This window comes from Cucumis sativus, chromosome 6, assembly GCF_000004075.3.
Source record: "Cucumis sativus cultivar 9930 chromosome 6, Cucumber_9930_V3, whole genome shotgun sequence".
NCBI lineage: Eukaryota > Viridiplantae > Streptophyta > Magnoliopsida > Cucurbitales > Cucurbitaceae > Cucumis > Cucumis sativus.
Genome location: NC_026660.2, coordinates 14,295,431 through 14,318,978, shown reverse-complemented (window position 1 = coordinate 14,318,978; position 23,548 = coordinate 14,295,431). Strand labels below are relative to the sequence as shown.

Sequence of the window (23,548 nt, the reverse complement as noted above, 5' to 3'; positions counted from 1 at the left end):
TGATAGCATGTTGCACAATTCATAACTATATTAGATTGAATGATCGTCAAGATGATCTATTCAATGACTTTAGCAATGAATCAATGATTGTTGAAGATACATATAATTTGTCGGACAATTTGCAGAGTGATATAATTGAATTACATATGAGTCGACGTCATCTACGAGAATTGACTCGAATGAGAGATGATATTGTCAATCAAATTTGGACAACATTCAAAGGATAGATAGAGTTTTATGTATGTTATTCGTTTTATTTGTGCATTAGAACTTTTAAATGATACAAACTTTTGATCATTTTCTTTTTTATGTTTAGTGCTAGACATATATTTTTATTTGATATTTAATTGAATTACATGTAAATAAAATAAATTAATAAAGTTAAAATAAATCAGGAAGAGGAGCAATGAAACTATAACACCCCAAACTTGAAGGTATTTTATTTTAAGAGAATTATTTCGATTTGTTCAAGATTTTTTTTGAAAATATGTTGAAGAGGAGAAAGAAGATTTGAAAATGTATTAATATAATTATAATATATATATATATATATATATATATATATATATATATATTTTATTATATATATTTTATTATTTAATTTAAATAAAAGAAAAGAAAAAAGAAAATTTTTCCTTCCTTCTTCCTCCCGTTTTCTTCTTCTCCTTCACCCTGCCCTAGCCTCCAACCGCCGGCTCTTCTTCCCCGTTCACCAGTTACAGCCGCCACGCCATCGCACCTCCGCCAGATCGAGCCGTCCACCGGGTACGTCTGTTTCTTTCTCCGTTCACCGAAGCCGAACTCAACCGCCACGTCTGTTTCTTTCTCCGTTCACCGAAGCCGAACCCAACCGCCACTCTTTATTTTTCTTCTTCAATCCAGAAACCGCCTCTGCAACCGTCGGCCGCCATCTCTGTTCACGAAGCAAGGCCGCCGCGTGAACCTGTAACCGCCAGCTGTCTCCCCTCTCCTTTCTCCTCTATTTTCAGCCCAGCCGCCGCCGATTCCTTTCTCCTCCGTTTTCTGCACTGCCGCGCGACTCTCCGTCCGTCTGTATACAGTCTCTCCGTCGCACGTCGTCTCTTCACAAAGCTGCTGCTCGACTTCTTCCGCGAATAACACCTTTGACGTCCGCGCAATCAGGTTTTAATTCGCTACCGTGAACCGAACTAAAGACCCCAGATCCAACTTTCTGCGCGTCGAGTTCCTTCTTCGTCCTGCCGCAGGTAGCAAACCCACGCCATTCGATTGGGTTGTTCGAAATTCGTAACTGTTTCCAAAATAAACTCAAGTAATATTGCTGGACTAAGTGGTTGGAGAAATCGTTTACTGTTCGGTTATAGGTTGAAGGTAACGCTCGAATTCTTTGGGTTCGCAGCAAACAATCGATTCTAGTTGGAACTCGTTTCGCGAAGATTTGGGTAAGTTATAAAAATTCACATTGAGTCGAATTTAAATGATTGATGCGTTAAAGAGAATTATTGAGAAATTTTCTTAATGTTTAGGTTCGTTCTTCGTAGACTTAACGTGGTTAAGGAGCTTAACTAACTTGAAAGTAAGGGATTTTATTTTTCTACTAGATTCAACTACGCTTTTGAATTGTGATGTTTGTATGGTCATCTCTGACTGAGTAAAGATGTTGAGATGATATATATATATACACGTATGGATGTAGATTCGGTGTTGAATGTATACTGTGGATTGATTGAAAATATATATATACACATGGACTAAAGTAGACTTATTGTTGAATGCATATTGTGATTGTCTTGGAATATATATATGTGTGGATGTAGACAGGACGAAAACTGTAGATTGTGTTTGTATGAGATGCGGATGTGAACTTGTGATTGTCGTTTAGACTGGGTGTACATTACACTAAAGTATGATTGTGTGCTCGTGAACTGAGGGGTGTTATGACTGTATAGTTTGATTGACTGACGTATTAGTATGTTGTTGACAGACATTTGACTAAAGTGAGATAAGTTGACTGTTAGAACGTTGAGTGAAAGAGCTTTATATTTTGAAGTAACTGAAAGATGGTTCGAATGGATTGAGGGGAAAAATTGTTAGCTTTTATTGGGATGTGTGCCTTGTAGGTGTCCCACGGGATCACCAATTATTCTACACCTTCGGGAGCATTAGACTGATATGTGTTTTTGCAGAACACTAGACTGAAATGTACGTCCCTCGGGGCGTTAGACTGAAATGTGCATCCTACGGGATTACAAGACTGCGACTGTACAGGGTGTCCCAATAGAATGTTAACAATTTATTTTTTCCCCGACGGGACCAGTAGAGGGTCTCTTACTAGGTATTTTTATACTCACCTTTCTTATGTTTAATTTTCAGGCAAAGGTAATAAAGGTGGCAAACCGGCGAGGGGCAGGAAGGAAGCGTGATTGCCATAGGAAATGTGTTATTTTGCTTCCGCTTATTGTTTCTTTTGAGGTTTAAAGACGTTGTATTGAAACTTAGCTTACAAACTTTTAATTGTAAATAGTATTTTTTTTAAGTTTTTGAATATTTGAAAATCAGGCCTGACTTAAAGTTGTTTTTCAATTGGCTTACGTTTCATTTTGTATCAACCAATGTCTTTTGTCAAAAATTAATGACCTCGACTTACTTAGAAAAGTTGGGTCGTTACAATTGGTATAAGAGCCTAAGTTTTAGGCTGTAGACTGACTTACGATGTAAGTCTATGTTTTATGTCCCTATGGCTAACGCGACCCTTCGTCTCTCGTCAGGTATGCTTTATGCTTATATGTATGGTTTATTTGCATGACTTTGCCTAAATTAAACTAGATTGCATGACGATAAAGACTTGCTTATGCTTATGATTAAGACTTTTTAAAGAGTGTTGTTGGTGGATAATAGGAATTATGCCGCCAAAGAGAGGTGTACGTAGAGGAGGTCGTAGAGGTCGGGGTAAAGGAGCAGGTCGTAATCAACCTACTGAGGGTCAAGCTGAACAGCGAGTTCCTACTGCACCTGTGACTCACGTTGAGTTTGCTGCACTGTCTGCTCACATGGAGCAGAGGTTCACGGAGCTTATGACGGCTATAGCTCAGAACCAGCAGGCACCTGCAGTTCCACCTGCACCTGTGATTCCCCCGGTACCAGCAGCTCCACCTGCACCAACAACCCCTCCTGCACAAGGATTGGCTGCACAACAGCCGCAGATATTACCGAACCAACTTTCTGCTGAGGCGAAACATTTGAGGGACTTTAGGAAATATGACCCTCAAACGTTTGATGGGTCACTGGAGGATCCTACTAAAGCTGAGTTGTGGTTGTCCTCTGTGGAAACCATATTTAATTACATGAGATGTCCAGAGGAGCATAGAGTTCAGTGTGCTGCTTTTCTACTGAGGGACAGAGGCATTATCTGGTGGAGGACTACGATGTGTATGCTAAGTGGAGATGTGAGGCAGGTTACCTGGGATCAGTTTAAAGACTGCTTCTATACCAAGTTTTTCTCGGCTAACCTTAGAGACGCCAAAAGCCAGGAATTCTTGGAGTTGAAGCAAGGACATATGACAGTCGAGGAGTACGACCAGGAGTTTGATATGCTGTCGCGTTTTGTCCCTGAACTTGTTGGTAATGAGCAGGCTAGAGCTGATAGGTTCATCAAAGGATTGAGAGATGAGATTAGAGGCTTTGTGCGAGCACTAAAGCCCACTACCCAGGCTGAAGCGCTGCGTCTGGCAGTGGATATGAGCATTGGGAAGGATGAAATTCGGGCAAGGAGTTTTGATAAGGGATCGTCATCTGGTCAAAAGAGGAAAGCAGAGCAGAGAACTGTGGGAGTTCCTCAGAGGAACTTGAGATCAGGCGATCCTTTTCGCAGTTTCCAGCAGAGTTCTGGCGGGGCAGGAGACACTACTCGAGAGAAGCCACTATGCAATACGTGTGGGAAACGCCACCTGGGTCGTTGTTTGATGGGAACGAGAGTCTGTTATAAGTGCAAGCAAGAGGGACATATGGCTGATAGGTGTCCCTTGAGATCTACTGGGGCTGGACAGAGCAGTTAGGGAGAGAGACCTCCATAGCGGGGTACAGTCTTGCCACTAATAGATCAGAAGCAGAGAAGGCCGGCACAGTGGTGACAGGTACATTACCAGTGTTAGGGCATTTTGCCTTGACCTTGTTTGACTCGGGGTGGGCTTCTCATTCATTTATTTCATCGCTTTTTGTGACGCATGCATGCTTAGAGGTGGAACCCTTAGATTATGTTTTGTCAGTGTCTACACCGTCTGGAGAAATTATGTTGTCTAAGGAAAAGATTAAAGCATGTGAAATTGAGATAGCTGGTCGTGTGCTGGACGTAACCTTGTTGGTATTAGATATGCGTGACTTTGATGTAATTTTAGGTATGGATGGCTAGCTACTAATCATGCTAGTATTGATTGCTCTCGTAAGGAGGTTGTGTTCAGTCCCCCTACCGAATCTAGTTTTAAATTCAAGGGGGTAGGAAGAGTAGTACTGCCTAAAGTAATCTCAGCTATGAAAGCTAGTAAACTGCTCAACCAGGGTACCTGGAGTATTTTGGCAAGTGTGGTGGATACTAGGGAAGATGAGACTTCTTTAACTTCAGAACCTGTGGTAAGAGAATACCCAGATGTGTTTCCAGAAGATCTTCCAAGACTACCGCCACATAGAGAGATTGATTTTGCCATTGAGTTGGAGCCAGACACTACTCCCATTTCTAGAGCCCCTTATAGGATGGCTCCTGCTGAGTTGAAAGAACTGAAGGTACAGTTACAGGAGTTGCTTGACAAAAGCTTTATTCGACCTAGTGTGTCGCCTTGGGGTGCACCAGTATTGTTTGTGAAGAAGAAGGATGGGTCGATGCGCCTTTGCATTGACTATAGAGAGTTGAATAAAGTAACAATCAAGAACATATATCCTTTACCCAGAATCGATGATTTGTTCAATCAGTTACAGGGAGCCACGGTGTTCTCTAAGATTGACTTACGGTCAGGTTATCACCAGTTGAGGATTAGAGACCGTGATATTCCTAAGACTGCTTTTCGTTCGAGGTATGGACATTATGAATTCATAGTAATGTCTTTTGGTTTGACTAATGCACCTGCAGTATTTATGGATTTGATGAACAGGGTGTTTAAGGATTTCTTAGACACTTTTGTGATAGTCTTCATTGATGATATTTTGGTTTATTCCAAGACTGAGGCCGAACATGAGGAACACTTACATAAAGTGTTAGAGACTCTTCGAGTCAATAAACTTTATGCTAAATTCTCTAAGTGCGAATTTTGGTTGAAGCAGGTGGCTTTTCTTGGTCATGTGGTTTCCAGTGAGGGAGTTTCTGTAGACCCTGCAAAGATAGAAGCGGTTACCAGTTGGTCTCGACCCTCTACAGTTAGTGAGGTTCGTAGTTTTCTGGGTTTAGCAGGGTACTACCGGAGGTTTGTGGAGGATTTTTCACGTTGGGCTACGCCCTTGACTGAGTTGACAAGGAAGGGAACTCCGTTTGTTTGGAGTCCAGCTTGCGAGGATAGTTTTCAGAACCTTAAGCAAAGGTTAGTTACTGCACCGGTCCTTACAGTACCAGATGGATCCGGAAGTTTTGTGATTTACAGTGATGCTTCCAAGAAAGGACTGGGTTGTGTTTTGATGCAGAAAGGTAAGGTGGTTGCTTATGCCTCTCGTCAGTTGAAGAGTCACGAGCAGAACTACCCCCACACATGATTTGGAGTTGGCAGCAGTGGTTTTTGCATTGAAGATATGGAGACATTATTTGTACGGTGAAAAGATACAAATCTTTACTGACCATAAGAGCCTGAAGTACTTCTTCACTCAGAAGGAGTTGAATATGAGACAGCGAAGGTGGCTCGAGTTGGTAAAGGATTATGACTGTGAGATATTGTACCATCCTGGTAAGGCGAATGTGGTGGCTGATGCTCTTAGTAGAAAAGTATCACATTCGGCAGCACTCATTACTAGACAGGTACCATTACATCGAGACTTGGAGAGAGCTGAGATTGCAGTATCTGTGGGGAGAGTCACCTCACAGTTAGCTCAATTAACGGTGCAACCGACTCTGAGGCAGAAGATTGTTGATGCTCAGAGTAGTGATCCTTATTTGATGGAGAGACGTCGCCTTGTTGGAACAGAGCAGATTGATGAGTTCTCCATATCCTCTGATGGTGGATTGATGTTTGAGAGACGTTTGTGTGTGCCAGCGAACAGTACAGTTAAGATTGACTTACTAGATGAAGCCCATAATTCCCCATTTTCTATGCATCCTGGTAGCACGAAAATGTATCAGGATCTAAAATGATTTTACTGGTGGCGGAATATGAAAAGGGAAGTGGCGGAATTCGTTAGTAAGTGTCTAGTATGTCAGCAGGTTAAGGCACCTAGACAGAAACCAACAGGTTTGTTACAACCTTTAAGTGTGTCAGAGTGGAAGTGGGAGAATGTGTCGATGGATTTTATTTCAGGGCTGCCTAAGACCCTGAAGGGTTTCAGAGTGATTTTGGTTGTCGTAGACAGGCTTACGAAATCGGCACATTTTGTACCAGGGAAATCCACTTATACTGCTAGTAAGTGGGCACAGTTGTATTTAACTGAGGTTGTGAGACTGCATGGAGTGCCTGTATAGATTGTTTCTGACAGGGATGCACGGTTTACTTCCAAGTTTTGGGAGGGACTTCAGACTGCTATGGGTACGAGATTAGATTTCAGTACAGCCTTTCATCCACAAGACTGATGGTCAAACTGAACGTTTGAACCAAGTTTTAGAGGATATGCTACGAGCTTGTATTCTAGAGTTTCCAGGTAGTTGGGACTCTCATCTACATTTGATGGAGTTTGCTTATAACAACAGTTTCCAGGCTACCATCGGTATGGCACCATTTTGAGGCTTTGTATGGTAAATGTTGTAGAACCCCTGTTTGTTGGAGTGAGGTTGGTGAACAGAGGTTGATGGGACCTGAATTAGTTCGGTCTACTAATGAGGCTATTCAAAAGATTAAGAGCACGTATGCAAACAGCGCAGAGTAGACAGAAGAGTTATGCAGATGTACGGCGAAAAGACCTTAAGTTCGATGTGGGAGAAAAGGTATTCTTGAAGGTAGCACCTATGAAGGGTGTTATGCGTTTTGAGAAGAAAGGGAAGTTTAAGTCCTCGTTTTGTTGGACCATTTGAGATCTTAGAGAGGGTTGGTGTTGTGGCGTATCGCTTGGCATTACCACCATCTCTCTCTGCAGTTCATAATGTTTTCCATGTTTCGATGTTGAGGAAGTATGTGGCCGCATATACATCTCATGTAGTGGACTATGAACCCTTGGAGATTGATGAGCATTTGAGCTATGTAGAACAACCTGTGGAGATTCTGGCTAGAGAGGTAAAGATGCTTCGTAATAGAAGCATTCCATTAGTAAAGGTTTTGTGGCGGAATCATCGAATTGAAGAGGCGACATGGGAGCGAGAGGAAGAGATGAGGACTCGTTATCCAGAGTTATTTCAGGATTAGAACTTTCGAGGACGAAAATTTCTTAAGGAGGGAAGAATGTAACGCCCCAAACTTGAAGGTATTTTATTTTAAGAGAATTATTTCGACTTGTTCAAGATTTTTTTTGAAAATATGTTGAAGGGGAGAAAGAAGATTTGAAAATGTATTAATATAATTATAAATATATATTATATATATTATTTATTTTATTATATTTATTTTATTATTTAATTTAAATAAAAGAAAAGAAAAAAGAAAATTTTTCCTTCCTTCTTCCTCCCGTTTTCTTCTTCTCCTTTCACCCTGCCCTAGCCTCCAACCGCCGGCTCTTCTTCCCCGTTCACCAGTTACAGCCGCCACGCCATCGCACCTCCGCCAGATCGAGCCGTCCACCGGGTACGTCTGTTTCTTTCTCCGTTCACCGAAGTCGAACTCAACTGCCACGTCTGTTTCTTTCTCCGTTCACCGAAGCCGAACCCAACCGCCACTCTTTCTTTTTCTTCTTCAATCCAGAAACCGCCGCTGCAACTGTCGGCCGCCATCTCTGTTCGCGAAGCAAGGCCGCCGCGTGAACCTGTAACCGCCGGCTGTCTCCCCTCTCCTTTCTCCTTTGTTTTCAGCCCAGCCGCCGCCGATTCCTTTCTCCTCCATTTTCTGCACTGCCGCGCGACTCTCCGTCCGTCTGTATACAGTCTCTTCGTCGCACGTCGTCTCTTCGCAAAGCTGCTGCTCGACTTCTTCCGCGAATAACACCTTTGACGTCCGCGCAATCAGGTTTTCATTCGCTACCGTGAAGCTGCCGTGAACCGAACTAAAGACCCAGATCCAACTTTCTGCGCGTCGAGTTCCTTCTTCGTCCTGCCGCAGGTAGCAAACCCACGTCATTCGATTGGGTTATGACTGGGTTGTTCGCTGTCGTTCCTACTTTGCCACGAGTCATTAAATTCTGATTGGTAAGATTGAAGTTATGAAATTCGTAACTGTTTCCAAAATAAACTCAAGTAATATTGCTGGACTAATTGGTTGGAGAAATCGTTTACTGTTCGGTTATAGGTTGAAGGTAACGCTCGAATTCCTTGGGTTCGCAGCAAACAATCTATTCTAGTTGGAACTCGTTTCGCGAAGATTTGGGTAAGTTGTAAAAATTTACATTGGGTTGAATTTAAATGATTGATGCGTTAAAGAGAATTATTGAGAAATTTTCTTAATGTTTAGGTTCGTTCTTCGTAGACTTCAACGTGGTTAGACTTCAACGTGGTTAAGGACTTCAACGTGGTTAAGGAGCTTAACTAACTTGAAAGTAAGGGATTTTATTTTTCTACTGGACTCACCTACGCTTTTGAATTGTGATGTTTGTATGGTCATCTCTGACTGAGTAAAGATGTTGAGATGATATATATATATACGTATGGATGTAGATTCGGTGTTGAATGTATACTGTGGATTGACTGAAAATATATATATACACATTGACTAAAGTAGACTTAATGTTGAATGCATATTGTGATTGTCTTGGAATATATATATGTGTGTGGATGTAGACAGGACGAAAACTGTAGATTGTGTGTTGTATGAGATGCGGATGTGAACTTGTGATTGTCGTTTAGATTGGGTGTACATTACACTAAAGTATGACTGTGTGCTGGTGAACTGAGGGGTGTTATGACTGTATAGTTTGATTGACTGACGTATTAGTATGTTGTTGACAGACATTTAACTAAAGTGAGATAAGTTGACTGTTAGAACGTTGAGTGAAAGAACTTTATATTTTGAAGTAATTGAAAGATGGTTCGAATGGATTGAGGGGAAAAATTGTTAGCTTTTATTGGGATGTGTGCCTTGTAGGTGTCCCACGGGATCACCAATTATTCTGCACCTTCGGGAGCATTAGACTGATATGTGTTTCTGCAGAACACTAGACTAAAATGTACGCCCCTCGGGGCGTTAGACTGAAATGTGCATCCTACGGGATCACAAGACTGCGACTGTACAGGGTGTCCCAATAGAATGTTAACAATTTATTTTTCCCCCGACGGGACCAGTAGAGAGTCTCTTACTGGGTATTTTTATACTCACCTTTCTTATGTTTAATTTTCAGGCAAAGGTAATAAAGGTGGCAAACCGGCGAGGGGCAGGAAGAAAGCGTGATTGCCATAGGAAATGTGTTATTTTGCTTCCGCTTATTGTTTCTTTTGAGGTTTAAAGACGTTGTATTGAAACTTAGCTTACAAACTTTTAATTGTAAATAGTATTTTTTTAAGTTTTTGAATATTTGAAAATTAGGTCTGACTTAAAGTTGTTTTTCAATTGGCTTACGTTTCATTTTGTATCAACCAAAGTCTTTTGTCAAAAATTAATGACCTCGACTTACTTAGAAAAGTTGGGTCGTTACAGAAACAAACTATTAAACAAAAAGTAAAAAAAAAAACAGAAAACAAGAAACAGTATCAAATAAATTATCTGTTTCTGTTTTTTCTATCAATAAATAAGAAACTGAAATAATTATCAAACTTGTTTCTTGTTCTAAAAAGAGAATAAACAAAAAACAAGAAATAGAAAACATAAACAGAAACGGATCTTCACTTAACATTCAAATTCTCTCATTTTGGGTGGGTTGCACTTAGCATAGAATTATAGTTATCAATCTTTGTTTTCTGTGTTTCATCTTTTTAATGTAAATAGACAAGATTTATTTCAAATATAATTTAAAATTGTAACAGGTAAGTGTATGTTTGGAGGTAATTTTAAAATCAACAAAACCAGTTTTGTATTCCAAATTACAATACTCTGCTTAAAGTGTGAGAAATAAAATGTAGATATAACATACTTTTAAATTTACGTGATTATTAATAAAGTATGAAACACAAAATGTAGGTTTAAACGAATAGAAGATTTCATAACAAATAATAGGTAAATTGTAAGAGGATGATGTTTGCGGCTTTGAGCCATGGGTTGGTTTTACTTTTAGGTAAGTTCACTTCACAACCACAACCACAATCATACACCAAACTTATTATATAAATTCAAGTTTCACACTGCCACTCCAAACGTAACTACCAAATTCTCTACATCTATTTGTAGGATAATCAAATCTAAATTTAAAATGACACATACTTGCACAAGGCCCCCTAACTAGATCCAAAACCTGCAACCCTGTTACTACCCAATTTGATGCTCAAAAAAGCTAAATATTGATGCCCAATTTCTCTTTCTTTCAAATCAGTACTACTATTTCAGTTTCTCAAAAGCACAACCTTATTTCCATTAAATTTTGGAAGTGAGGAGGCCAATTAGTTTCCCAACCCCTAAGATGGGTTTCATCAAAGACTTATCTTTAAGTCTCCGGAAATCAAATGGAACAGAGAGACAATATATTAAGTATGAATGAATTCTAGAAAACCAACAATAAAGCCAGAAGAAGATTTTGATTTATTATCAGCAGCCTATAGAAGGTTCCACAACATGACTAACAAATTTGACTGTAGAGCAAAAAATGAACTCTACTTCATTTACATATATATATCTACTCTGTATTCACAAGGAATCAAATTTCAACAGACAAAAATGGGGAAAATATGATCTATTCACCAACCTAATCTTCATATGAACTTGATGTAATGCAACTTATTTGCATTATGTCCAACCATTTCTCAAATTATCGATTCATGTTGACAGAAAACCACATGAACTGATACAGAAGACAGACTCCACCTGGGAAAGCCTGCATACATATTTTGATGGAGAGTTTTGTTGGTGCTGTACTTCTACCAGTCGTTGATCCACTCGGGGACTTTCTGTTCTTCAAGATCTTGAGGTGGTTTAGTTAAAGAAACACTGCAATTTTCAGAGTAGCTCTCCAAATATTGAGCTACACGAGAAGTTATTGTTTCAGGAACGGGAAAGGTACCCTCATGGATCCCCTTCCAATCAACGCCATCAAACCATGGATGACTTCTAACAGAGTTTTGGTTCTCGTTTCCAAGTCTTTTCTTCTCATCGACTTCAAGTAACTGATCATCATATTATTTATTAAAAAATGTGAAAATTACAAAATATGATTGGCTTAGCAAAGTACATGTTCAGTAACTGCTGTTGAGAGTGGGAAGGATAGAGGAGATTGTTGATCACTAGCATTACCTTGGTGATGAGATCGATTGCTTCAGGACTGAAAATCTGGGGAAGACTTAGTTGACCTTTTGCAATCTTCGAAAAAGTATCAAGCTCGCTTTGTCGCCACGATCCAAATGGCATTTCACATTTCAGCATGAAATGGATTAAAACTCCCAGTGCCCACCTGGGCGTGTTTAACATAGTTAGGCAGTTGTAAGTTCAATTGAAGTGAAAGTGGCAAAGTCCAATCTACACCATGGCTTGGATATCTTCTCATTTGTGATTTATGCATTGGGTGTTATTTTAAAGATGACTATATCAAGTGCAAACTGCAAGCAAAGTTGCATTTTTACCAGTCAGCAGCAAAGCCATGACCATTGCCTTGAACTATCTCAGGTGCTAAAAAGTCGGCCGTCCCGCAAATAGTAAATGTTCTCTCACCCAAAGTTTTTTTCCCAAATCTGAAGTCTACCAACTGCAATAAGAGGAATACAAGAAATATAAGTGAGGTTGACTAACTGCTCCCTTTCTCTAAAGACGGAGACCATGAAAAATATATTCATGTAGGGAAAAAAATCAGAGAAAGTATAGACCTGTATGTGTCCGGTTTGATCCAACATTAGAACATCAGGGGAAATTCCTCTGTGGAGAACACCAATCTGAAAATTCAAACAAGAAAAGATAGAGAGAGAGAAAATTGCAAAATATATGGCGAAAATTGATCCAGGGTTTGAAGGAGGCCAACAGCAAGTCCATAGAATCAAACCTTGTGCAAATCCTCCATTGCCATAATAAGAGAGGCTGCAAAGAAACGTGCAGAAAATTCATCTAGTGGGACGTGAAGTATCGAAGACAAAGGGCAAGCCAGGCATGTCTTTAGCAGTATGCCAGCATGTGATTGATCAAAACAAGTGCAGAGAAGTTCCGGCACACAAGCTGAAGAACTAATGGTCTTCATAAGATTTTTCTCCTTCAAAACCTGTGCTTCAAGTCCCAGCCATTTGACCTTCTGTCTTGAAAACCTTTTTAAACTAAGCATAGTTTCTGCTTCAAATTCAAATTCACAAAGGGCAGTTCCATCAGATTGAGAAGTAGACATCTAAAATGAACATTATCATAGCCATTAAAAAGAAGATTGGCGAGTTACTACAAGATAACCTGTGTTCCTTAACCGAACTAGCCCAATTTCACTGTATTCCGTGGAATATAAACACATTTTCCACTCCTAAACAAAAAAAAAAAAAAACAAAGATAAACATATAAGGTGTCACTTTCTGGAAAAAGGGCGAAAAACATAGTTACAGTAACGTAACCACAAACAGAAAAATGTATTCTCACCAGATCGGAGAGCCCAACTTTAGAAAGAGCTGAAATATCAATAATTTTGGCAGACTGATGGAGAGAGTTTAAAGAGTGTTCTGTCGCCCTACATAAATTCAAACAGTATGTAAAGTCTAGAATATGACTGAAGAAAAAAATATGTTGAAACTGTGCTAACACAACTCAAAAGCAAATGCAATATACTTTTGATCATCTTGAGAGAGCTTTGGTATGGGGCCAACAACTGATTCGAACTTTTCCTTTGTTAAAATAGCACACACAACATCTCCCACAGCAACTGCACGTAAGAAGCCGATACGCTCACCAAGAAGTGCCCACTCGCCAAAATAACTTCCCTCTTTCCTAATAGCTGAAATCTCGCTACCACTCTGTGCAGCACCGTCCTCTTTTTGACTGACATAATTGAAGCTGTAAACATTTGAATTGCTCATTAACTCTGCATCAAAAGTAATCCTCACTTGCCCCTTCTGAATAATGTGCAGTGCACACGAGCCTTCAGTCTAAAAAATAAAGAAAAAATACTTTAAGAGTTTAGATAAAATTTGTCAGCTATGTGCTTTTGTAAAATGAGGTTACCCCATCAACAATCAGCTCCCCATCTGAGAATTGAACTTCAGAAAGGCAGTCTGCAATGTGACTCAATTGCAAGATTGTTAACTTCGACAAGAGGTCCACAGATCGAAGCAATTTCAAAGATGACAAGTTAGAAAATTCTGATATAAGAATTCCACGAAAGTCCTCTCTTTTCAAAGCCCAAAGTGTCCCACTTGTCACCGCACGCACAGAGGCTTGAAGTGGTTTGTTATACCTGTACATACGTTATATGCATAACAAATGAAGTACTACCCATATATGATAAAATACAAAGCTGCATTAACAAGAGAAAACCCACATCAAAGCCAATTCGCCAAAGGAAGAGAGCTTCTCCGCTGTGTAGTGTTGTAAAACCCTAGGGACCTCTCCATGGCTTTCTTCCTGTAATTGTGATGAAATCATTGAGTCAACATAAAGTCTCAAGAAAATGCCTTGAATATAATGGATCAAAAGAAAGAAAAATGATAGGAACCTGGGTTGCCAAGACTTCAAATTCTCCACTACCAACCACGTAAAAACAGTTCACCTTCGCCACCCTACAAACCAACACAGGTCGTGCACATAACAAATAATTGGCATCTTCATTTCTTTCATGTAAAATTCACCATATAAAAAGAGCTGCACTTAAATTCTCATTTGAATGCACGTAGTTTGATTTAAGAGTGGCAGTTGGCTTTCATGATAAGGGAAGACAAAAAGAGATAAAGAAAGAAAACTACTTGTTCGACTACAATTTGCCCGGGGATGACCTCAACTCTTTGCATGCAATCCAATAAAACTTGGCATTGAGAATCAGTTAGTTTTCTGAATAGGAAATGATCGTGCAATGCTCGTTTCAATATGTGCCTGTAGAGTATGAAGGAAAGAACTCAGCATCTCAAAGGTTCATTCAGGGTAAATAAATAAATGACAAACAGTGAAACAAATTTGTAAAGATTTTCTTTGAAAATCCAGATATATTAGAAGCAAGACATGTGGTTACTTCTTCTTCCCATGACTTCCTGTGAGCTGGAGACGGAGGTACCCAGACTTGACCATTTTCTAGAGAACTTTCGATAGCCCGGAGACGCGCCCTCGACAAATCTTGCCTTGCACGATTGTTTCTATTCCAGCCAAATGTAGAGGGAGACTCTGATCCTGTCACTTCCATGACTTGAGGAATAGCAGACGGAACAAAACCTCCTCCACCAGATCTTGTCGATTCACTAGTAACCGTCTAACCAAATAAAACAAATATCTGTTGAACTAAATGTAAGAAACTACAGTAACTAATGATTTTCTTAACTTCAACTTGAACAGAAAAAGATAAGGTAAGTCCTTGTACATTGGTTAGCCCATTAATATGCACCACAAGAATAGTGATATCATCTGTTCGAGTCTCAAATTGAAGCCAAAGTCTGTAAGACTCAGCCACAATTGCAGCACAAGCATCACGGGGATCTTTATATTTACGAACCTGGAAGATGACACCGGATAGAGGAGCTTTAGGGGGAAACAGATGGAAAAGCATGAATTAGCGAGATTCCACATTATGTAGAAGGAAGCTTTATCATTCAGTAGTTCCTTAAGCAGTAATCAATCAACAATTAGCAACCAATATCACTGCCTTTGGAAAAAAAAACACAATATGAAGTACAATAGACATATCATTTAGTACATTACCATGTCGACCACTGTTTGGCTTGAAAGAAACTCGAATACCCCATCACTAGCAACAACAAAGAAAGGATGATCCTGTGTCAGCTCCAGAACAACAATTTCAGGTGTAGCAACGACTCCAATAGTCTCAGCAATTGAGTCACCAATACTTCTTGTAAAAGCAGTGCCAGGGTACATCCCATTGGGCACCCAAAGCCTAGGAGGATCACCATCATCTCCTTCTTCAGTACCCCAGCACTGAATATCAGGATTCTTCAGCCCCTCAATCTGATCAAGTGTAAGAACTCTAGCACCACAAAGCTTAACACGTTCGAGTTCATCAGTTCGAAATGGAGTTTGGTCAATCGAAAGGTCAACAGCCACAACTTCCTTTCCTCTCCGCTCTGCTATGACTGCCCTCGAATCACCTGAATTAGCAACATATATAGTCCTACCTCTAACTAAAACAGTAATAGCAGTAGTACCACTCATGCTATCATCCAAGATATCAGCGTGTAACTGTGAATTAGTTGTTAAATAGGCCGCATGACAAGCCTCAACTGCATCACTTTGGAACCTACTATTCCTAAGCAAATTTTCACAGAGCTTCCGTTTAACAAACTGCGAGCACTGTGCTCCGTATTCCCCATGCCCATCGAAAACCCCGAAGAAATGATCATCTGGGCTGTTCCCAAATGGGGTGTGGATGCAAAAACTGTCTTGATTTGCCTTATCAAGGGCATCAGGATAATACCCTCTTTGAGAAAGGAACGAATATCGAAGTTCGAAGTTTCCAGAAGGAACTTTAACGGTTCGGGACCCCTCGGCGGGCAAGAACTGGGATGAAACTCTCGAGAGTCTCGTGATTCCAGCTTCTGAATCTCTGTTGTTTGAATTCAGTTGATTCAGTCGGTCGCCGGTCTCACCTTCTTGGCTATCGGAAGACGAAGAAGAGATCGTATCGATTTCAGTGGCGGTTTTGGCATTTTGAGTTTCGGCAATTCTCGAAGATCTTGGAGTTGTAGCTTCGCCAATACAAACCCTCGAATAAACGCAACCCATTAGAGTAAATACGAAAATAAAGTAGAGCGCGTCACAAGAATTGCCGCAAAATTCATCAGGCTTCACGCGCCAAAGCTCGATAAACCTGTGTACGTGCCACTGGCTATCGCACCACGAATACAAATCACACTACAACACGCTGTAAGCTTATACTAACCTACTGACGGGCGAAATGCGAGACGAACAACTCTTCAGCTCAATCTTTAGAATCGAAGTTTTTTCGAACACCCAGTACCGGAATTGTGGAGAGAATGCCGGAAAATTGAGAGAAAGAAGGCGAGAAAATCTTTCAGATTCTGCACATACCGTATCTTTTAGAAGACCCAACCATGGTAGCAGAAAGATAGAATAAGAGTCAACAACTGAATCAATAAGTAGACCTCGATATTTTCTACTGATTAAACTTATGGCCTTGAAACTTTCAAGATTTCGATGAGGAATTCGGATCAAAACGAAAACGACATTCTTGATCTACTGGGTTTATATTAAATGTTTTTTAGAAGAAATAATGTGTTACAACAAAAGAACAAACCCATTAATTATCCAAAACGGAATCCCTTTAAACCCAAAAGAATACAACTGAAAAGGAGCTAATAAATTATGTCAGTCAATCTTAGAGAAATCATCAAAACTCACAAGTCAGAAAACAGATGTAAAAGAAAGTGTCTGAAACACTCCAAAAACCATGAGCTCAGACAGTCACCGACCTAAGACTAGGAAGAAAACTGAATAACAGAGGTCCGCGAGGATCAAGGTCACAGAAGCAGCTTTCTGGCGGTGAAGATTTTTCGTGTTTTCAAACGGTCTCTGTTCGTCCATGCAACAAAGTTTCAACTTTAACAAAACTACCGAGCAGATGAAGAAATGGGGTAGTCTAAATAGAGGAAACGGCCCTATCCATTGGCATAAAAGGCCGTGGGAAGTTTGGATTAACGTTCATCTTCAATGAAGTTAACTGTGGATCAAGTACAGTACAACAACAGGGAGAAAGAATGTCACCAAAGAAATAAAAACTTCTAGAAAGACGACCAAAACAACATGAATCTCAGAAAGAAAGGCGCAATAATTTATTGCTTTTCTTTCTTTTGGTGGGGGTTTTGTTTAATCTTGAAGCGGGTGGGGACTTCTGATTGTGCAAATTACCCAACATGAAAAGAACCTAGAGCGGCTAAGAACTCCACCCACGTTCTCTCATTATCATTCAAGTGGACCCTGACTCGTATTTTTGGCTCACTTTTGTCTTAAAAATTATGTAGATAGGATCCTTTTCGATGTGTTGGGTTTGAGTTAATTGAGTGAGTAGATTGACGAAAAACTTGATTCATACAAGCCTATAAAGGATGATTTTGATCAATTACTTTCTCGTGAGTGGTAATTTTGGAAGTCAACAGGGAATCTGTAAAGTTCTGACTTTAGATTTTAGGAGTATAAACAGAGTGGATTGTGACAGTCATCTTCTTTCTTCTTCACTTCAAAATGGGGATGAAACAGCCCATATTTCAGACGAATAATCCACTGCTTTTCTTTTGACTTGTTTTACTTTTCACAATAATATAAAGAAGAAAAAATGTGAAGTTTCCACAATGTTCTAATCACTAAAAAATATTTTGATGTTAGCTCTTCAATTTGATAAAGAATGGAGTTGATGACATTTGCACTTTGGTAAGGACTCTTTCTTTTTCTATTTAAATGCTGCTTTCATGATAATGGCTTTACAAATTATGTTGGTCTTTTTCTTCTTCACATTCCTAACATATTGGGATAAGTTGGGTTGGTTGAGTTTTAGAATTAGTTTTGGATGTTATTACTGGCCACTTGATTCTAAAGCTTGATATCCCTCAGTTTGGTAGTTTATATTACTTATTTGTATTCAATTTCAAGAGTGGTACAGTAAATCTCAAGGGAAAAAAAAAACTTTCTTAAGACTTTTTTTCATTTTGTTAGGATCCAAATTGTACCACATAATTTAAAACCATTAACCTCATAAAAAGTTTAGAGTATAAAGACAAATTAACAAAAATGGAAAGTTGGTAGATCAAATTTTAATTTCATCTTCTAGGATTTAAACTTAATACATTTAGAACTAAATCCTACTTAAAATGTTTTCTTCTTAAACTTTTATTACTTGATCACAAACATTTTATTATTTTATATATGTCCATTAAACTTTTATTATTTGATCACAATCATTTTATTATTTTATATAAGTCGATGTCATGTTATATGAATGAACTCTTATATGAATGAACTCTTAAAAATTCCAAACAAATAATTTATATGTTTGCCACATCTACAATCTCTGTAAGAACATGACAAAGACTATGTCTAAGAAAGAATAAATTAAAACAAAAGGAATGGAAATTAGGGCATGGAATGTGAAAGATACCTAACAAATATTCAAGCCATAGTTAAAGAAAGGTAAAGAAAGGCAAAGTTGTGAATTTGATTGGATAAAGTTTCATAGGTCAAGGATGAGACAACTTTTTTTAGTACATGCTTGGGTGATGATTCTTGTGGTTGTTTGATTGGGTCATTTTCTATTCCAAAAGGGCCTTTTTCTATTTCTTTTTCTTTCCATTTCTTTTTGGGTGTAAATCCTATTTTGATTTTGAATGTATTTTGTTCACTAAATTTTGATTTAGTTTGACCTCTAGGCTCTAACCTTTCAAAACTTTACTTTTTGTAATGTAATTTCAACTGCTTGACTTTTTAAAAATAAAAATGAACAAGCAAAAATAATTAGTTTTTGAAAGTACGAACCAACTAACGCTACAACAAATTTTCTCTATTATTGCTTGATAGGACCACGTTTATAAGAAAAATATTAAAAATCTTAAATTTGAGCAATAAAAAAGAGGGAAAATCGAAAATAAGGTAAATTTGTCAATTAAATTAAACGAAAATTTAACTCACCAAATAAGACAAAAAAAAAATTGAAAATCAAAAACTCATACGCCTTCTTCCTCAAAAACCCTCTCCACGGCCGATTTCTCTGTACTGAGTTCAAATAGAAGCAATGTAGTTGGGGCTTCAGGATGGAAACGCCTCAAAAATCCGACGAACTGGCTTTAGTTTGCCCAAATCAGTAAGTAAATTTTATTCTTCTTTTATTACACCTCCAAGTAAAGAACACTCTCCACATTTCTTGTTTCATCATTTAATGAAGGAATTTTTCTTTCTTCTTTTTTTAAAAGCAAGTGACCAAAATAAACCAAAATTGAAAACAATAAGTATTTAAACTTTTTGGAATTTTTTTTTTAATTTTAATTTAATTTATAGGTTTTAAAATGTTGAGTTTTACTGTGGAGTTTTGAGTTTTTCTCCCATTTGGTCCTTGCATTTTTCAATTTACATGTTTGACCTCAATTTATGAGATTTTTGTAAGAATGGTCCATTCTCAAAATCCTAACTTATTATTGACTTCTCCCCCAAAAGATACAAATGAAAACTGATCTTTTGCATACATCAAATCACCCTTCAACATTTGATATAATATTGCATTTTTGAACATCTGTTTTGTTATATGTTGAAAAAAAAATGACAAATTGTGATAGACATGACCATCAATTTAGGGCTACAACTATTTTACAATGGAACATATTTATACAATAACATATAAATTGCAATAAATACACTTTGACATCAGCAATTAGTTTCATGATCTTGTAAAGGGTTGGAAATGAAGTCATTCTTACAAAAACTTCATTACTATTTTATTGTGAATATTTATCCATTAACTTTAAAAGTTTATAAAGTGGTTTTTTTTAATACAATAAGTATAGAGTTCAAGAATAGAAGCTTCTACCATGTTAACGAAGTAAAATTTAAATTTAATATAATAATTATGAGAAATAATAGAATATTGACAAAAAAACCTTTTCCTAGGTCTTTGGGTTTTTTTTAAATAACGTGTTCTTAAAATCTAATCACAAAATTAGGGTGGTTGGGAAAGAAATTGCAAAAATAGGTAACTGAAGTTGTGTACCCGGTACACGACTTCAATAAATCTCAATGGTGTCATGGACCAGGCCTACAATATCTGACTGGAGTCGTGTACCCGGTACACGACTCCTATACAGCTGGCACATTTTGCCGCGTAGGGGTCAAAGTCGTGTACCGGGTACACGACTTCCGTACGATCAGTCAATAGTCTACTGTATGGTCAACCATAGGGTTCATGGGTGCTACTACGTGTCGCTCATGCAGGAAGTCGTGTATGGGGTACACGACTTCTCCTTTTTAAAAGCCCTAATTTTCCTTCATTCTGTCTTTATTGGTATTTCAAATTCTTATTTTCTCTTCCTCTCTTCATCTTTCCTCTTTCGTTCTCCCTCCTTCCAATTTCTTATTTCTTCTTCCTCTCTTCATCTTTCCTCCTCCTCTTTCATTCTCCCTCCTTCCAATTTCTTATTTCCTCTTCCTCTCTTCATTTTTCCTCTTCCTATTTTGTTCTCCCTCCCAATTTCAAATTCTCCCTTCCTCTCTTCACCTTTCCTTTTCCTCTCTCGTTCTCCCTCCTTCCAATTTCTAATTTCCTCTTCCTCTCTTCATCTTTCCTCTTCCTCTTTTGTTCTTCCTTTTTTCGATTTAATATTTTCATCATAAGGTATATTTATTTAAAAATCATAGACCAGGTACACGATTTTATTGTTAAAATTATTTAATTTTATTATTATGTTGATAAAATAATTTAATTTTTGTTGCAGGCTTCTTAAATCCTCCATTGTCTCCATTGTTTCTTCCGATCTCACAAGGTATGTTTGTTTATTCTAAAAATAATTTTATTTAGATTTGTTATTTCATTTTCTTATTTTATTAAAAAAAATTAAATAAATTTAGTTATATTGTTTGAATTTAGTTATATTGTATGAATTTAGATTTATTATTTAGAATTATAAAATTTATTATGGAAAAAAATGATAATGTAATTAATAATATGCATAATACTAGTAATAATAATACTTATTTAATGCACCACCAAACTTATTTAATGCATACTATGCTAAACTCTAATAATAATAATAATAATAATAATAATAATAATAATAATAATAATTATTATTATTATTATTAAAAAATATAATTATTAATAAAAACTTAAAAGGAAAAAACAAAGCCAACTCATATTTGACTACATAAAGGACCAAGAGTAAACCCTATTTTTGTAAATATTTATAGAAAACACATTATTTTTTAAAATAACCCTAATAATAATAATAATTCTAATTCTAATAATACTTAATTAATGCACCATCAAACTTATTCAATGTACTTTTTTTCTGTTTTTAATTTTAACAATGATTTGACTAATAATGACAAGAAACATTTTTATTGTGTACACTACATTACTAATAAAATAAATTGATACATTAAAATGATGGTCTTATTCATATTTAACAGCTAATTAAATATGTCGTTGTGATTTGAAGATTTAGTTATTCTTGAACTTGGTAATGATGGAGATAGTGATATAGATGTAGAAGTCGATGAACTATTTGGTAATGAAGAAAATATAGAGGAAGAGAATGAAATGATCCCGTCCGATATATTTACACAAATAGATTGGGACATTGCGAATTTTGTTTGTGAATAAGGCTCTACATTGGCAGATAGAAATGTATCTGTAGACACATCTTGTTTAATTCAGAAGGGAATGATCTTTGACTATAAGGAAGATCTTCTGTTGGCTGGTAAGAGGTACTGTGTGACACAACACAATGAAATTGTTGTAGCCGATTCAAACCAACATTTGTGGAATGTTCGATGCAAACAGTGGAGTAATGGCTGCAACTGGAGGTTACGTGCTACTAAGCGTAAGAGCCACAGATTGTTTGAAATCACTAAGCTCCAAGGAGAGCACTCGTGTCTATACTCAAATTTAACACAAGATCACTCACAACTAGATTCTAATTTCACAAGTGTTCAAATTCAAAATATAGTGAAAGTTGATCCTAGTGTTACTGTGTCTGTGCTTGTGGAAATCATAAAACAACAATATGGTTACAATGTTAAGTATGGACGAGTTTGGCAAGCGAAGAAAAAAGCTGATCTTTAGAGATTGCTAGCCCATTAATATTGTTGCAAGTATAGGCGTATGACAGATTTTCTATTCTGGCACCACAAGTACCAATTGAGGTGTCAGTTGGTCGACCTTTGAGTTTCAGGTATTTATATATATATATATATATATATATATTATTTTTTAATAAAATTTGCACGGTTTATAACTTATTAATGATTCCTTTCTCACATTAGATGGAGTGGTGTTATACCATTGTCAGAACTGTCAGCAAATATATTGATCACCTACCGAATGTTTTTTGATCGACTGATCAACTCTCAGGTAGTAAAATATTATACCAATATTGTCCATGTATATTTTTTGTTGCTTACTTATGTTTGTTTTTTTTAATAGATTAATTGGACACCATACACGCCTCACATTATGACATTGCTTCCACATCAATGTCATAACAGTCAAGCGATGTGGACATATGTGGGTCCTATGATTTGCTTTCATCTTGTTGAGAAGCATCAAGCAGATCGTGTATTGCGACAGTTCCACATGCTACAAATGCCACCAGAGTTTTGCTCCACAGATTAGGGCCTACACCAAATTGATTTAAGAGGCAAGCACGATCAAGATTGGGTAGGATTCATGTGGAGCATATAGCAATGTGGCATTCACGAAATAATTTTTATACCGAAGCAGAAGCAACACAGAAGCTGACAGTATCAGATAACTATTTTTCCTAGTACACGTCGATTACCAGACGCTTCATGACACCTGATGGTGCTTACTGTTATCGCATAGTAATAATTTTAATATGATTTATAAATTTAATACAAGCATGGACATTTTTTAATTATATTATTTACAATCGTTCAGAATAATTTTGTTGAAGACGTATGTCGAGTCTCCATGGAAAACAATTTTAAAATTTTTAGACCAATGTGTGACGAAGTCATGGGAGATATAGACCAACTTGTTCAGCGGACTCGACGTTTAAATGTTGCCAACACAGATCGTAGACGCATTCAACGGCGACGACGACGACAAGACGATGATGTCGTAGAGGGAGATGTGGAAGATTCTTAAGTTGTATAATTTAAGTGTTTTTAAATTTTGCTAAAACTTATTCAAGTTGTATAAATTAAAAATTGGACTTTTTAAAATTAATTATAAATTAGAAGTTGCTAATACGTAATTTAGATGTAGGAGTACTCTTAATAATATCAAAATATAATATATTTTTTTAAAAAATAGAGAACCAAGTATTAAAAAAAAACATTCGAAAACATTTTTTTTCTCAATCTATCTT

The 23,548-nt window shown here is 37.5% G+C and overlaps 2 protein-coding genes and 1 long non-coding RNA gene across 11 annotated transcripts; 2 read left to right on the top strand and 1 right to left on the bottom strand.

Moving 5' to 3' along the window:
- Window positions 1-552: 552 nt before the first annotated feature.
- On the top strand, window positions 553-9,770 carry LOC116404620. 7 transcript variants are annotated; one of them, XM_031887697.1, is made up of 8 exons: window positions 553-1,226; window positions 1,344-1,421; window positions 1,506-1,555; window positions 2,353-2,747; window positions 2,878-4,112; window positions 8,535-8,612; window positions 8,697-8,781; window positions 9,580-9,770. In XM_031887697.1, exons 4-5 carry the CDS (start codon window positions 2,702-2,704, stop codon window positions 4,032-4,034), a joined length of 1,203 nt encoding a protein of 400 aa, XP_031743557.1. In that variant the 5' UTR covers window positions 553-1,226; window positions 1,344-1,421; window positions 1,506-1,555; window positions 2,353-2,701; the 3' UTR covers window positions 4,035-4,112; window positions 8,535-8,612; window positions 8,697-8,781; window positions 9,580-9,770. The 7 variants fall into 7 exon arrangements, with proteins under 7 accessions (XP_031743557.1, XP_031743558.1, XP_031743560.1 ...); XM_031887698.1 differs by lacking the exon at window positions 1,506-1,555; XM_031887701.1 differs by lacking the exon at window positions 2,353-2,747 and having other exon boundaries at window positions 555-1,226.
- Window positions 9,771-10,887: 1,117 nt separating this feature from the next.
- On the bottom strand, window positions 10,888-16,822 carry LOC101217861 (protein phosphatase 2C and cyclic nucleotide-binding/kinase domain-containing protein). The gene is given in 17 exon segments (XM_031887320.1): window positions 10,888-11,491; window positions 11,619-11,775; window positions 11,945-12,066; window positions 12,185-12,250; window positions 12,358-12,638; window positions 12,750-12,816; window positions 12,930-13,017; window positions 13,116-13,432; window positions 13,509-13,740; window positions 13,825-13,907; window positions 13,999-14,046; window positions 14,048-14,062; window positions 14,246-14,359; window positions 14,361-14,372; window positions 14,509-14,742; window positions 14,851-14,982; window positions 15,189-16,822. Coding segments are annotated over 17 exon segments (3,252 nt in total). The 5' UTR covers window positions 16,227-16,822; the 3' UTR covers window positions 10,888-11,245.
- A 2,337-nt stretch (window positions 16,823-19,159) lies between these two features.
- On the top strand, window positions 19,160-23,179 carry LOC116404650. 3 transcript variants are annotated; one of them, XR_004217631.1, is made up of 5 exons: window positions 19,160-19,311; window positions 20,933-20,980; window positions 21,836-22,390; window positions 22,482-22,569; window positions 22,642-23,179. It is a non-coding gene; the product is annotated as an uncharacterized LOC116404650 (long non-coding RNA). The 3 variants fall into 3 exon arrangements; XR_004217632.1 differs by lacking the exon at window positions 19,160-19,311 and adding an exon at window positions 20,798-20,832; XR_004217630.1 differs by lacking the exons at window positions 19,160-19,311; window positions 20,933-20,980 and having other exon boundaries at window positions 21,546-22,390.
- The last annotated feature ends 369 nt before the right edge of the window (window positions 23,180-23,548 follow it).